The sequence below is a fragment of the Podarcis liolepis genome, assembly GCF_965112155.1.
Source record: "Podarcis liolepis genome assembly, chromosome: 7".
NCBI lineage: Eukaryota > Metazoa > Chordata > Lepidosauria > Squamata > Lacertidae > Podarcis > Podarcis liolepis.
In genome coordinates, this window is record NC_139561.1 from 54,996,645 (window position 1) to 55,013,047 (window position 16,403).

General features: G+C 45.2%; 1 protein-coding gene across 4 annotated transcripts in view; it reads right to left on the reverse strand.

Moving 5' to 3' along the window:
• The window catches only part of HYDIN (HYDIN axonemal central pair apparatus protein), a 132,074-nt gene that overhangs the window by 60,520 nt on the left and 55,151 nt on the right, over positions 1 to 16,403 (reverse strand). For all 4 annotated transcript variants that reach the window (XM_083514875.1, XM_083514877.1, XM_083514874.1 and 1 more), the window contains 10 exons: positions 8,913 to 9,023; positions 8,079 to 8,187; positions 7,560 to 7,679; positions 6,526 to 6,735; positions 4,700 to 4,837; positions 3,406 to 3,583; positions 3,188 to 3,315; positions 2,573 to 2,706; positions 1,493 to 1,629; positions 408 to 535 (listed from right to left, as the gene is read on the reverse strand). In XM_083514875.1, coding sequence (XP_083371001.1) covers positions 408 to 535; positions 1,493 to 1,629; positions 2,573 to 2,706; positions 3,188 to 3,315; positions 3,406 to 3,583; positions 4,700 to 4,837; positions 6,526 to 6,735; positions 7,560 to 7,679; positions 8,079 to 8,187; positions 8,913 to 9,023 — 1,393 coding nt within the window. The remainder of the gene's footprint in view (positions 1 to 407; positions 536 to 1,492; positions 1,630 to 2,572; positions 2,707 to 3,187; positions 3,316 to 3,405; positions 3,584 to 4,699; positions 4,838 to 6,525; positions 6,736 to 7,559; positions 7,680 to 8,078; positions 8,188 to 8,912; positions 9,024 to 16,403) is intronic.

Sequence of the window (16,403 nt, forward strand, 5' to 3'; positions counted from 1 at the left end):
TTTCCCCTCTACTATGGCCTATCCAGCTGCCCTCCATAAATTCCAATGCAGTTGTCCAGTTGCTGGTCTCCCCTGCCCACCCATGTGGCTCCATAATTCATGGCAGGCTTTGTCTTAACTCCAAGGACTTCAAAGTGGATCATGGGAGGCCAGCTGTAGCTACAACTGAAGTAGGTGTTCATGGCTCTTCTGATGACTGCATTTCTTTCTGAAAGTTACATCCTAGCTGTGATGCATCATAAACTTTGCCTGCCTTGTAGGACATGTCAACTAGGAGGGCTGAACCCACTAGTTTCAGTTCCTTGCAGTGTCCCATTTTTCCAATTTCCTATATTCCTTCCCCATCCCCAGCCTCAGCCAAGGGTCCCAAGGCAGTGCAGAATGGCGAGCTGCAAAATGAAAGGTACCTTGACTGGCAGGATCACTTCCACCTCTCCCAGGGGTTGGTTGGCACTCTGGGGATCAAAGCGCACTCCAAATGTTTCCGTCTCGCAGTAGGGCAGGTTCTTCACTCTGTCCAGCTCTGTGTCGAAACCTGGCTCAAAAAAGCAACAGTGTCATTCCTTGCCAATTCAGGTGTGCAGGGAGGAATCAGCCATTGGTTTGTTTGTTTTCAATTACACTGACATGACACCCTTCCACCAAGGAGCTTAGAATGGCTGCACAAGGCTCTCTCTCCATCCTTCCCCCCCCCCATACCCATGGGGTAGGTTAGGCTGAGGAAGCACCTGGGGTTGGAAAACTGGAGGCAGCCATGTCAGGTTGCCTGCTTGGTATAATTCCCTCTGAGAGAAACTGAATGTGGGAAATTAGCAGCCAAACCTAACAAATGCATATTCTTGCTAATTAGCATGAGAAGGGGCTGTATTGCTGATAGGCAAATCTCAGACCATAGAAATACAATTGTAGGGAGGGCTCTGTGTAGTGTTATTTCAAGAATTTGGGGCTAAGGGAACCACTGACCACCTTCACAGCAGTCAGATGAGCAGCCATTCAAACCATAATAATCTTCCCAGCACAGGGCAAACTGAGCAGGATCAGATGTGAATCCTGACAGGGCCATCAGTCTGCAGATGACACACATCTCCTTCTCTCTTTGGTCTTTGTGCTTACCCATACTCTGCCCATAGTGGGCAACTGGATGCAGAAGAAAACCTTATTTGGAAAAAAGTGTTCAGTGTCTGAGAGTAAAACAATTGGGGTGGGAGGGGAAGGGCTTGTACTGGTGGCAAATTACCTCCCCACTGTTCTTGCTGGACGTATCCCTGAGCCCTCCCTCTTGCTCGCTTTCCCTCAGAGACCCACCTCTCCCCCTGCTGGTTCCTGCTTCAGCTGCTGGGTCTCTCCCAGCCTCCGTGAGCCCTTCCACCACCTGTTCCTCCGATGGCAGTTCCCTGACATATATATATGCTTTTCCCATTCAATTACTGATCAATCAAGTTTTCAGGATAGGCTGAGCTAGAAATGAAAAGGAACCAGATCTCCTTATTACCTGAGTCCCGCAAGTTCCGCCTATCTGCATAGAAGGACACAGGAAACTGGCCAGTGTTGGTGATTTTGATAATGTGGGTCCGGACGGTGCCCAGGATGATGTAGCCAAAGTCTAAGATGTACTCAGGGAGTTGTGCTCTGAAAAGTAGCAACGGCTGGTTGTAAATAGATGTTTGATAGTGAGGGCTACATTTTCAACAGGACTTTGAGGATTTAAGCATTTCACTTAAGTGCCAGAGCATACTTATGGCAGAGGGTAGCAGAGCGGAAAGTAACGTTCTCCTTTGTGCCAATCACAGAAATGGCACTGCAGCCCTTTGGGAGGGGATTACTTTTATTATCCAATGAAGTTGAATGTTGGAAGATACAGGAAAGATAAAAGAAAATGCTTCTTCAAGCAGCGCTATTAAAATATTAAAATAAATACGCAGCACTATTAAAAATAAAACTTGTTCCCACAGGTGACAGTGATGGACATGAACCTGGATGTTTCCAAAGAGGACTGGACAACTTCATGAAGAAGAAAGGTTATCAGTTGCTACCAACCATGAAGGCTATGCTCTGCCTCCACAGCTGGAGGCAGAAATGCTCCTGAATGCCAGTTACTAGAGACCACAGGAAGGGAGAGTGATTTTGTGCTCAGATTCTGCTTCAAGGTTTCCCACAGGCATCTGCTGTGAGAATAGGATGATGGACTAGATGGGCTGTTGGCTGATCCAGTAGGCTCCTCTTATATTATTATTAGTTCAAATGTAGGTAGATTCAAAACAGCATTCAGCTAAGAAGACCTGGACAAGCCATGGGTTGACTCCCCATGCATCTCTGACAGGATTCTATGCATCAGAGTCTGGTGGCTTGCTACAGATTGCAGACTGTCCAAATAGAGATTGCCAGCGAAGCCAAGAAACTTCACATGGTGAAAGCTTCCCCACTTCCCAGAGGCAGAGGAAACTGGGTGGATTGGGAGGACCAGGCAGTTTCCTGAGATTCTCCACTTATTTCCAAGTACTCAGGTGCTGGGAGCCCCCCTCATAACCCTGAAGTCTGGGGAAGTGGCCATAGGGAGGAGATCTCCACCCACTTGACAAATCTGCGGCGAATTCGCTGGCTGATGGCAGGATCCTCCTTTGGGTCACAGGAAAGCTGCTTCTGCTGCTCCATGGCATGTTCTCGAACAAGGAGCCTCTCCACCTCCAACTGCACTTGCATGGCAAGCTGTCAAGACCAAGGAGACAGTCAGCCAACCTGACCCCAATCCTGCACAGTCCTTCCTGCTTCTCCTACAGCATCAGCACCAGAAAGCTCCCTTTTCTGTCGGTTGCTTTTGATCTACTGGCCTCCTACACCTCCATGGTTGCCAATGCCCACTTTTGCCCTACTGAAGAAGCCATCTGCCATTTTGTGCTCCTGCTCAGCCCTTCTTTCTGCATGTCGGAACTGTGTGGCTTGCATGGCTCTTCCAGTTTAGGGAAGCTTTTAATGTTTAATAGACTATTGTATTTTAATATTCTATTGGAAGCCACCCAGCCAGATGGGCAGGGTATAAAATAATAATAATAATAATAATAATAATAATAATAATAATAATAATAATAATAATAATTCCAGTTCCCACTGCTAATGTGTCCCAGGTCAACTCCAGCCCTCACCCAGCCCAGCCTAGCTCACAAGCAAGCAAAGGAGCTTTTAATCTTACTACAGAGTTGGATTCCTCCATGGTTGGGTCTGTGCCCACTGCCTCCGAGTTACTGATAGAATCTTTGTGTGAATCCTGCTCCATGCGTTCCTTGACTTCTCTTAGGAGGATGCTGTACCGCTCATTTCCTACAGCAAGCACAAAGGGGTGAGAGTTTGGACCAGGGATGGAGCTGCACTTTCCAAGGAAGGTGGAAGCTCTAGGATACTAACCCCTACCTTTAACATTTATGGGTAGATCCACGCAAATTCTGGGGAAGATTCCTTCTCCTTTCAGGGTGATAAGTTCTGGATCCATGTGGGCCACCTGGATCTGGAAGGTTCTTTGGAAGACCTCTGGAATGCCAGGCAAATAATATACCTTCAACACCTGCTCCTTCCCAGATTCAATGTAACTCTAGGAGAGACAAGTGGGAGAATCCTGAATAGGTACCGTAATGCTGCTCCTTGCCAAATGGAGGGCTGAGCAATCTTGCCTTCATAGAATGGTTTAAGTGGACAGCCTGGCATCTTCTTTGTCTTGGGCACAGACTGGATCAGTGAGAAACATTATGTTAGCCTGGTACACAGATGGTTGTGTAAACTCTTGCATTGTTTTTTAAATTTAGATTTCCCGCCAAATAAAAGCCAGGTTTAGTTACCAGAGACATCATGCAAATTAAGCACATTTGCTTTTGTCATTTAAATATACAGAAGGATTTGAGCTTTCAAAGAAATTCCTAGGTAAGGATTAAAGGAATGGAAAGAGATGATGGCATGGATAGTGTGGCATCTTCACAGACCCAGTCCCAGATTGATGGACTGTGCCAGTGTCTCCAGTGTCTCGAGTCTAGGGGCAGGGTTGCCATCTCCCCAGCTTTTTGAATTTTATTGTTGCTGGAAATTTTACTTCTTCCCACCCAAGATGAGCAGGGACAGGATTTGGTGGGCATCTCACAGGCCTGTGCTAAGAAAAGTACAGGCTTTCTTGGTGAGGCACCAAATAACTAAACACTTAAGGGGCATTTCTCTCCAGTTAGGAAAATGGTCAGTGCTCCCCTCTCTTGTTGTGAAAGAGCAACCGGCTCAATGCTGACCCACCTAGAAGAAAGGAACCTAGAGCAGGTAGCAAAAGAGGCTCTCCACACCAAAAACCTCCATTCTGACATCTATAGGATGGACTTCACCTCGCACAGAGGGGCGGGGGGGGGGTGCTCAGCCTGAGTCTTTGTGAAATGAATGAGTTATCTTAAAGGAAAGCTCTTTCCAGAGAACAGACAGAAAGAGAGGCCGAAGGAAGGAAGGAAGGAAGGAAGGAAGGAAGGAAGGAAGGAAGGAAGGAAGGAAGGAAGGAAGGAAGCCTTAACTTAAAAAGGGTTCAATGCTTGAAGGAAGATTCCACCTGAATTCTAATGACACATTTACAAGAGCCTGCCTTGCTTTGCACAATCTGCACAATAATTCAAAACTCAAAATGCATAAAGAAGTGACCCTTAAACACAACAGCATCTATCTGGCTTCTGCTCTTACTCACAGAAACAGGCAGAGTCAGTGGTACACCAGGTGCAGGGTTGTTGGCTGAAGCTGCAATGGTGTTAGTCACAAAGTACTCAAATCCAACTTTTCCTGTATTTTTCAGCGTAATCTCAGTCACACATATCTGATCAAAAGGCTTAGGGAGAGAAAAGAGAGTGATGCCAATATGAACGTGCAAACCTTTTGCTGCAATGCTGAAAGCATCTTGCCCTGAGCCCTTCTTTCCATCCCTCCTCTGACTCAACACCAACCAGCTGTTTGGGAGGAGATCATGTAATATTTCCAGCACCACATCATACGTGATGCTCTGCACATGTGTAAAGTTTTCCAACCAGCACTAGTCTGCTGTATTTTGATTATCTTGTCAGCAACAAAATATCTCCAGATGTTTCACTTGAGCAGGACCCTCCTAAGTCACCAGAAATCTTATCTTAAGAAACATTTGGTAGCGTTGCTGTGTATCCTCAGATCATGTGAATGCAGTATCTATGTCGCCTTGCATCCCTGAACCTGAACCCCCATCCCCCTAATCCTAACACCCTAACCTTAACCCGGTGGGGAATCTTTTTGGCCTGGCAAGCCAGATCTTTTAATCCTACCATGGGTGCCAACTTGGGCAGGGGAGAAGAATCACCTGCCTCTCAGTCATTTGATGCCAGGTGATGAACCGATGAGTTGTTTTAGTCACCTGCCAAAGTTGGCAGTGGGGTGGGGATAACGACCAAGCAGGATTTCACTCCCTGAACATCAGCTGATGTATGAAGAGTTCAATCCTGCTTTCCGCAGGGGTCAGCTGCACAAGGTGTAGGGCAGGTGGAGGGAGTGGCCTTGTGGATCAAACCCTGCTATAAAATTGGCTATGCCCAACCCTGAGATAAGGTCATCTGCTGGGATGACTTCTGCTTGGAGGGGTGCATGTATTAGAGGCATAAGGACCTGACAGAGGTCACCTGAGAGTGGCTAGGTTAATCAGAGAGCAGATATCTAGGGAAAGAGTCTCCCCTACCGCCACCCCGGTTCTTGGGCTCGGCAAGCCTCTCAGGGGTATAAAGGCAGTGGAGGTGCACTGCAGGTTTTGCTGTGGTGAGGAGGAGGAGGCGGAGAGCCAAGGAGGACCCAAATTCTCTCCCTGAATATCACTTTAGGCAAGGTTAAGGCAGGCTTAGTAGGTGTTGTTGAACTCTTTCAATGGGGCCCAATGAAGAGGGAAAAGCAGTCCTTTTCAGCAGGGTCCTTGTGGGGAGGTGGACAGACAGCATGGTTCTTACATAGAATGTGCAATTCAAGAAAGAAGCATATAGAGTGGAAGTTTGAACGGTATAAGCAGAAGCAACACCTGGAGCCTGAGAGTCCATTTTCTGAGGTATAAGAAATCCAGTGGACTTGACAGACACTCTTCCAGCTGAGAGGTATTGTGGGGTGGGATGTCATGTGGAGGGGAAGCATATATAAAGGCAAAGAAGTTGGGCTCCCTTTTGGGAAGTGGGTGTGAACTAGGTGTAAACAAGAAATGGGTGGAAGCTGAGGAAGAGGAAGCTTAGGTACAGCTTCCAGTGGTCTACTGTGATCAAAAGCAATTTTGTGTTCTCTTGCATATAATAAGTACTTCAGAGGCAATTAGGAAACCCATTCTACAAGTTCAGGCTTGAAAAAAGTCCCCATAAGACTCAATCCACCATAAACATCTGCAAAACATTTTCATCATAGGATGGTGGGTTGGAGGAAAGCACAGGGGGAGATTTCAACAAGGCATGTTTACTGGGAAAATAACTGAAGTGACCTGCTGGAGGCCTGAAGAGTCAAGTGTGTGCAGCTTTCACTTACCTGGAGTCCATAGTCAATCTCCTTCCTGTCAAATGCATAACTCACAAGGGAGGCCTCACCCCTCAGTAGGATCTCGTAGGTGGGGCCCCCTTCCACCTCACAGATGGCTTTGACACGAGCAACGATGTCAGCATGGCCATAGAATGTGAACGTCATCTGCTGGATCTCACTCGGCTCCAGCATCCCATACAGCGGCATGATGTCAAATACCTGATTGGGAAGAGAGAGGGGCAGAGGCTGCATGCCAGCAAATGCCAAGATCCAGTTCAGGATGAGGGCAGCCAATGCAGCTGTGGGGAAAGCATGGTGGCTGCAGGATTGGCACCAAAAAGATGGATCTCTATACATTCTGACCTTTACTCAGGCTCTTCCTGTGCAAAACCCCATGTACTGCACATTTCCATAGGATGATTACAGTATTGATCCTCTTCCCAGTATCTTAGCCAATCCAAGTGTGATAACCAAGGTCTGAAACTGTTGTGCCTCCCAGCATGGGAAGGGTCTGGCTACTGATGATGATCAGGCTTGTCTCCTGCCTCAGGCTGAGGAGGAAGACCTAGCTTCTTTGGGAGCAGAGGCTCACACTTTGGGAGCAGAGGCTCACACTGGAGAGAGGGACTTTGGTGGGCTTCAACCAGCATGATGTGGCATAGCCACACATGGCTCCAGCTCTTTAGTCCAGCTTGGCTCAGCCTTGAATGATCAGCAGATGGAGACTGGGTAACGGTTTGGAGAACTGGACCATCAGCAGGAGTAGAGCACTTAGTTATGATACTATGGCATCCCCTCTCCTTGTATATTAAGCAAGTGGCTATTTTATTTTACAGGCACTTGAATGCTCTTGTTTGCCCTGAAGTGTGACCACCTTTGGCTTATCAGATTGATCGCTGGACTGTTTTCAGTGTTGTGGTTTCTTAACATATTGTCTTATTTTATTGTTCACAGCTTAGAGAAAATTATTTCTGAGTGAGTGATATGCACATATATTACATGAATAAATAAAATAATAATGATAAAAACAAATTCCTGCTCACTTCTTCCACGCCTGTCAGATGATGATAATCTGCTTCTGCACACCACAGGACTTCCTTGGTCCCCACCTCGCTCTTCTTTGGAAGCTCCTCTTCCCTTTGATCAGCAGCTGGCAATGGGGACTAGAAAAAAGAGCAAGAGGCAGTGGAGGTAGGTTGGCTTGAAGGTTTTCAGATAACCAGATGTATAGCACCCCAGACCTTGACAAGAAAAATATCAGGCAGGCCAAGGCACTGGAATGTTTTGCACAGCTGGGAGAAAATGTCAAGGATAGAACTAAGGGAAAACCTTCTAACATCCAGATGTTCTCCTCCTAGTAAGAATAGCCCCATGTCCTCCTGCCCCATGAAACTTTTCACAGATACTCACTGAGTGCTCTAGCAGCCTCAAGACAGTCATAGAGAGCAACCCACTTAGCCCATTCACATCAGTGGTACTTGTGCAAAATCACCCACAGGTGCTACCTGTGTCCTAACCAAGCCACGTCTCCAAGCCAAAGGTAAGGTGAGATGAACAATTACCCTGGAGGCTGCCTTGGCTTCTGGGCTACTTTCTGCAGTGTCTGGAAGTTCCTTAGGGGCAGTCTCTTCTCCATTGACATAGTTGAGGTTTTCTTCTGTAGCTGCTTCTCTGGAATCATAATATCGGGACAGAAATTTTACTTAATGGTGCTCAGCATATCTGGGTATGGGTAACAGTAATAGGGACACAAACGTGGTTTTGTATAAATATGAGTGAGCAGGTAATCTTTGGGGGCAGGCAAATGTGAATAATTGTCGGGAGCATTCTTACCTTTAAAGTCTTGTGGACTAAGGGGTTTTGTGTTGATTTTTAACACACCCACCCTCTCTCCACAAGAAAAGGCTCATTTGCTGGTTCTGTGGCTCTCACTGAATATCTGTTTGGAACAATGCCGGGGGGGGTAGGGGTGTGCTCCTGCATGATCTGTTTCCTCACCTTGAACATAAAGATTGTGTGCACATACCATACATTCAAATCAAGAATCCTGGGATACTTTGAATATATGTAAGCTGTGTAAGAAGCCACAGTTGCACTGCTGGGAGGTATGGTTGCAGATGAAGCTGCTGCACTTGGGTCAGAAAAGACCAGAGAATGAATCTGGAGTGGAGTGGCAAGAGGAGCTTTGCTGTATTTCACTTACAGCCGCAGCCGATACATTAAGGAATTAACTGCTCAAGCTAAATCCCTGGGATGGCAGAGAGCAAGAGCCCCCTAATCTGTCGTCTGCTCCCATTATCAAAGTGTGGCATAGCAGGCAGAGTGATGGGCATGGACCACCTAGTTGTGCAGGGCCAAGACATAGACTATGCATTTCTGAGGCCTAGTATACAAACCTCTCGAAATCTTTGGTGTCATTGTGACTCGTAGTTTCTTGTGGCTGTGGGACCTCCTGCTCAGTGGCTGCTTCCTGTTTAGGAAGGGCTGTAACATCTCTGGGGCTGAATCTGAAAAACACAGTGCCATTTTGATTTGCTTATATTTACTAGTTGTATTCCACTTTCCCAACAACCACACTGAGCTCAAAGCAGTTCACAACAACAGCATGAAAAACTTAACATTATGATCACTATAATATATATATATAAAACCAACAGCAGATAAAATAAGGTAGAAAACAAAAAAATCGTCAGATTACTGTCAAGCTTGCAAAAATCTACCATGTGCCAGATAATAAATGTTGGAAATGTAGAGAGACTGAAGGTACATTCTTTCACTTTTGGTGGACATGCCCAAGGATTAAGACTTTCTGGGAGATGATCTATAATGAAATGAAAAAGGTATTTAAATATACTTTTCTGAAGAAACCAGAGGCCTTTCTCCTGGGCATGGTCGGCCAATTGGTGCCAAAGAAGGACAGAACTTTCTTTATGTATGCCACAACAGCAGCAAGAATACTTATTGCAAAGTACTGGAAGACACAAGATCTACCCACCCGGGAAGAATGGCAGATGAAGGTGATGGACTATATGGAATTGGTGGAAATGACTGGCAGAATCCGAGACCAGGGAGAAGAGTCGGTGGAGGAAGATTGGAAGAAATTTAAAGACTATTTACAGAAACATTGCAAAATTAATGAATGTTAGAAGGATGTTGGAATGATGTTATGTGGCTTTAGCAGAAATGTTATTAAGAATTGGGGAAAAACTGACTGTTAATTGGTGAAAGGAGGGAAAGTAAAGTTACATTATATTAAGATAAATTACAGGACAAAAATTTGAAAAAATGGAAAGGATTTGCTGAAACAGATAATTGAACTAGAATACAAAAAAGGGAGGTGTGAGGAGGTCAAGGAAATAAGCTAATGAAAGATAAGTTATGGGAAGATGTGTTGTATTTTTCTTTTTTGCTTTGTTAATGGATTTTATTTTTTCTTGTTTGTTCTCTCTTTTTTATTTTTTATTTATTGTGATGTGTTGTATTGTTTATGTCTAAAAAGGTGTTTTCTGCTTTTTCTTTCTGTAACTTTTAAAACTTTAATAAATATTATTTTTTTAAAAAAAATCATCAGATTACTAATATGATTCACTACCAACTCATGATGATTCAAAATAGCTTCTGAGCACCAACCCTGTGCCAGTTGATAGGCTCTCTCTAGGAAGCGGCTTCTTCATTCTGTGCAGCAGCAATGCTGTCCTGGCCCTACTTGATGCAGAACTCAAACTCAGGTTGCAGTTTGTACCCAAATCTTTAATGCTCAGATTGGTGCAATACATAGGCAAAACACTGTTCAAAGGCACAGTAGTTGCTACACATGACTAAACAAGCAAAAATGTTGACTCAAAAACAACACCCCCTTACCCCGCAACCATGTTGTAAGAAAAAGGGGTGGAGACAACATATCATGGCAAGTGGATTTGGTCCTTAGTCTGGGCAAGCAACCTAGCACTTCCCTAAGAAAGATGAAGCAGCCTGTCTGCTTATGCCTGAGTTGGCATCTCCATGACCTAGGCAAGATATTACTGCCTCCTCAGAGGTGGATGTGGCAGCTGGGACTGGACATGATTTCTGGCAACTCCAGAGGCACAGCAGCCAGATGTGATAGGCAAGGTGAAGAAGCCAGAATCAGCTTCTGGCCAGGAGCCTCTTCCTCTGGCTCTCCCAATCCAGGTAGAGACCTTTCCAGCCCACTGGATCCCACCCTGGAGTCATGTCAGCCACTTCTTTTCTCTGTCCTGGCCCAGCCAGCCCCCTCCCACAGGGCTCATGGCAAAGCAGCTAACAGCACAACCTCAAAAATCCACATCAACACATCATTCCAATTAACAGTATAATAGCAACCAATTTCAGATAACAATCCATTCTGACAGTACTGTAGTAACATTGCAACATTTTTAATGCATTATATAATAGGCAACATCCATCAATAAAACACAGTATGAGCTGTTATTATTAATGGTAAAATATTAAACCAGAGTCCGATATGATTTATATGCCTCTAAATAACATGAGCAAGAGAGAACTGAGCTCCTCGTGTCCTACTTGTGGGATCCCCATAAATATTTGGTTGGCTGGACTAGACAGATCTTTGGTCTAATTGAGCTGAGGTCTTATGTTATCAAGAAGCAGAGAAGCACCCGGTGAGAGTCAGGTTCCACAGTACCTGGAACATTTTCCTAGGACAGCACACATCCTGCCTCTTCCTTGCCACCCTATCCTGCAGTTCAGTCTCATCTGATGTCACTTGAATACCCCTGCTTTCTTTACCCCCCTAGCAACTCTTAAAGGGGCTGGAAGGAAGAAGAGGCTTCTGGCAGATTGGTCAAGAGGTCCTGCTCAGGGCTCTTCGCCTTAGCCTTAAACTAGCCTTCCAATTCTTTGGCTTGCTCTCCCTGTATCCTCAATTTAATGCAATGTGACCTCATGGAACATGACTAAGCCAAACATCAAAGCCTCACTGCAGGCATGAGGAGGCCCCAAATGCATCTACAAAACTGCTCATCCTATCTCCACTACAGGGCTGCAATGCACAAAGCAGAAGGATGGAGATGCGAGGGAGCTGGGACGGGTCCAGAAAAATACAGATAACTTCACTGTAACTGTTTCACAGGATGTCAAACAGAAATAAAGAAATGCTGAGTATAATCACAGAAATCCCATCAGACAGAAACAAGAACAGACACAGAGTTGGCAATGATTTCTATATTGATGGGGCTGGCTTAGCCAGCCAGGGCACACATGCCTCAAACATCTGAAATCAAAGGTTCATCAACAGCCAATAACATCAGAATATGCCCTCCTATCCTGCTAGTTCCCAGGCCAATTATGTAAACAGCATGGAATCAGTTTTGTTTTGTGCATAAGGTCAGGAATATCAGAAATTTCTGCCTTAAGTCAAGTCAAGATCTCCATCCACCTAGCCAGCTCTGCACAATCTTGAGCAGGGAAGGCTGTTTCTCATTACTTGTTATGGGATTCTATTAACTGGAGATGCCAGGAGTGGATCCAGAGATCTTCTGCATGCAAAGCACATGTTCTGCCAGGGATCTGTGCCTTTTATGCCTAGAGACTGGATGAGACATCAAGCTGAGGAAAGAGTATAATTGTCAGAAGCTCAACAGCAGGGGTAGAAAACCATTTTTGGCTCCTTGCGCCTGTTGCTGGGATCCAGTTCCCAACCCATGGAGTAAGACAATGGTGGGAAATGTGCAGCCCTCCAAGTGTTGTTGGACTCCAAACCCTACCAGCCCCTGCCAGACAGCATGGCAAATGGTTAGAGATGATGGAAGTTATACATGGAGCAATTTAGCTGTGTGGCCCTGGAGCCTGTTTCTTATGAGGCAGAAACCCTTCACCACCCAACGGTATCCTCTCAAGACCCCTGATTCTCCTTCCCAGAAATGCCTATAAATCCACCTTATTTTCTGCAATTGACATTCATGCTATTTGGCCTGGGATGTCAGAAGCAAGCCCCAGGGGAGCTGGCTATACAAAGCTCTATCCCCTATCAAAGAAGCTATCAGCCTTCAGCTCATCAAACTGTTCTCCAGTGATGGGAAAAACAAAGAGAAAAGTGTTGTGGTATCTACTTGGCTGCTCTTCCTTCTTGTTACTTCCATTACATTTGGAAGGGTCAAGGTCTCCATGAGACTTTTGGACAATGAACATCCTTGCCTCAAGGAGCACACAACCCAATGGCTAACACAGACAGTAACACTGATTGACATGAGGGTCTGGGATGGGAACAAATTGGTGCTAAAGAACTCTGAGGCCAGTGGGGGTGTTAGAGCAGAGGCTTGGTCTCAGACTCCTGCACAGCCTCGGATAATATTTCTCTCACTGTCAACAATTTAAGAGTCCTAGAGAGCTGGAGGATGCTTGGGGATTTGGGAATGGGGAGCTATTTATTTTAAAATGCAAAGACTCCAGATATTCCAAGGTAACTAGCCAACTTTAATAAAACATGTATAATCCCCTCACCCCAACACACACACATGGACACACACAATCACAAGATTTGCCCTGGGTCCCTTTGCTATGCCACAGAAGATGTGGTCTGCCTGCAATCCCATTAAATCCCTGCATTCTCTTACCACATTACAAGAGAGTACAATGCAGCCACCTGGAACAGAAAAATGTATTGACTGGGCTGTGGGAGGGAAGAATAATTTTCAGAATCCTACAGGCATGTGGAGCGGAGGCGTAGGGGACAGAACACATGTATATTGAGGTCTACAGTCCAAACCGTGCCCCATGTAAGCAGCCTTAATAACTAATCTTGTCTGGAATCTCTCTTTGAGAAGTTATTGGTTCTGCTCTTGAACTCCTGTTAAGTACATGACTGCTTTGAACTGAGTCAGGCAATCAGTCCGAGAAAGATGGTGATGTCTAATACGACTAAAAGTAGCTTTCCAAGTCAGAAGAAAGGCTCCCCACCCACCCCGGTTATGCAGATATCCTTATTGTAATGTGAAAGCGCTAATAAGACATCAACTTCTTTTTTAAAATGGAGATGCCAGGCAGCGATTAACCTGGAAGCTTCCATGTGCACAGCACATTTGGTGAAGGCCATCCCAGGTCTAACTGCATCATCCCTTTAAGATGTTTTGTGGGAAAGAGGATCAGCTTGTTACTCCATAGGACAGACCTTCTAGGCTCTTCAGTATTTATATTTGTCTGTTACCTATGTGGGGATGTCATCCCCTGGCCTCTGCTATGTAAACCTTGATTGACTGGGATCCCAAAGGAGGAGCAGGAGGAGCAAGAGGAGGAGGGGGAGCAAAGGACAGTAAAAGTGGGGTATGTTAGTATTTCTGAGTCCCTGAAAATGTTTATTTATCTAATTTATTTGGATCCTTATAAAATGGGGAACGGTAATCCATCAGAACCCAGAAGTGCTGGGCTTACTAAGCATGCTTCACATATGGTGTATGTGTATATACAGACAGACAGACATCATTTTAGAGATTTACACAAATTGTAATATTTCCCAGATTCATATATCAATAATTTACAAAGTATGGCCACCTCTGAACTAACTTTGTTTTATAGACCAAACTGGTCCGCTATTTCTGCTAATTCAAAGCACTTCAGAAGCCATTCCCATATAGATTTGTAGATTTGTACTACTCTGGCTGCAATTACCAAGACTTTTGCTCAATACATCTGTTCCACAGACACATCACCCTAAATCCAATTAAATATTATCAACACTGTAGAAAGTTTCAAATGTGCTCCTATCATCAATGTAACCTATTGCATAGTTTGTCTCCCAAAACCATAGGCATGTTGATGTTCCCATCACATATGACAAGTGATGATTTGCTACACATGTGGTGTTTTGTTAATGCTGCATGCCATGCAGAATGGCATTTGCCCCTTTTTGCAGCATGAATCTCCTACTCTGCATGTTAGCATGAGGAGAGTGTGGGGAATAATTCCAGAGTACTGTAATGCAGAAAAACGAAGTGCTTTCATGTGAACTCTCCTAAGGCGGGTAGGGGGAAATGAAAGGTTAAGACTGAATAATTAGATGAAAACCATAAAAGTCACTGCCCTAATTATAAGGTCCAGAAATAAAACTAAATAAGTCACATTCTTCACCCCTAGCTGAAAAACAGATGTTAATCTGAATGACAATTAGTTACTGTGATGAAAGGCACAGAGTGGATAGAATAGCAGTGACCTGTTTTTTAGCTACCAAACTGTCAGGCTGCATTAGCTGGATGTAATTATACACATGGTAGCAAAAGAGAAATAATATCTGACAAGCTGTGCTTTCTTCCTGGCCACTTCATGGCCAAGTGAAGGTGCTAACAGCTTGGAGGCTCCCTTCAGGCCCAGCTGTCCTCCGGATAGTCAGGTGGTGCCAACACAAGGACCCCGTGAAACAGCCGGGAAGCCTAATTAATACACAAAGAGAGAGATGAAAAGAAAGGGGTCAACCAGCATCACACCCGGAAGGTTAATGAGGAGCCTTGAGGAAGGGTCTAATCCTGTGAGATGCTGGTGATTCCCCTGAGCACCGCATGTGGCAATTTCACCTTCACACAGTCTTCTGAAATGCCAACATGCCATAGCATGGTTAGAGAGTATGAAGGTGTGTGTGATAGTAAATAATGGAGGATTGGCTGGGGAAGCCAGAGAAGAGACCAAAAGCCTGGCTCCATGATGGTGGGTTGCAGTGATATAAAATATTTAAGCAACTTCACAGGAGGTGGAGATGTGTGGCGATATGTGGGGTGTATGCACCATGTGTCCTGGCTCCTATCCCCAAACACAGAAATAGATACTCTTACTTGTAAGTAAGATCTCTCACTTACCATTATTCAAGTATTGGTACAGGCCCAGCAACAGACAAAAGGCTCAGGGGCCATAGTTCAAGAGCAGGGCAAGAAGTTCAGAACCAGACAGAAGCAACAAAGATGTCCCAACAAGTTTCCATGACCTGTCACACCCAGGTGTGGTGCACTCACTCACAAGAATCTGCTGTCTTCAGGGAATGTCAGAATTGTAAAAATGTGCTTCTAAAGGGTGGGTGGGCCTGCTCCCATCTACGAAGGCAGAGCCTGGTTTGAAGCAACAAGACTGCACCCTCCTGTTGAGGCTCCTGTTAAGTCATTTCCACTTCCAGTAGTTCCTCCCACCTTGGCTGCTCCAAGCCCCCCCAAATTTTTGGCAATACCTGATATCCCTGCTCTTTGCCCCCAAGCAATAGAACCTGGGTTAGAAAAGGGAGATCCTCCCTCATCTTACTCAGGTACTACTCATTCAGCCCCTACTTCTTCCTCCACCACATATGTCAGAGCTTGCCAACCCAAGTCCAATATCGATAGAGCTGTGGGGTTTACAACACCCAGCTCCACGCGCCTCTCCTGTGACCTTCAAGCCAAAGGGAACCTCCATGGCCTCTCTGACCTATCCCAAGGGTGCAGATACTACTAAATATTAGACCTATGAGAATACCTAAATAAGAAGCAGTTCTACCTAATGCTGGGGGCACTGATCATATTTTGAGACTCAGGATTTCACCACACCTAGGAAGGAGGTGGGCTACAGCCTCATATCTATCATGGCTGACAAGAGCAGATTGCAAATGGGAGCAAGGGAGGGGGCTGTGGACTGCTAGAAATGGTCCAGCCTTTCTACAATCCAGTAAGAGCAAAGCCAGAGGTTTCCCTATAAGAAAGTAAAAGAAGGAGATGCACAACCAAGACACCTACCTGCCTTCTAAGGCTTTCACTTCACAACCGCTCTGATTTTACATTGCAGCTGAATTACTACCAAATCAAGCTAATAATATTGGCAATGCTGTGTCTAGTTCTTTATATATACTTATGTGGAATCCCAGAGTACAGCTCAGGTGTAGGGAACCTGCACATGTTGCT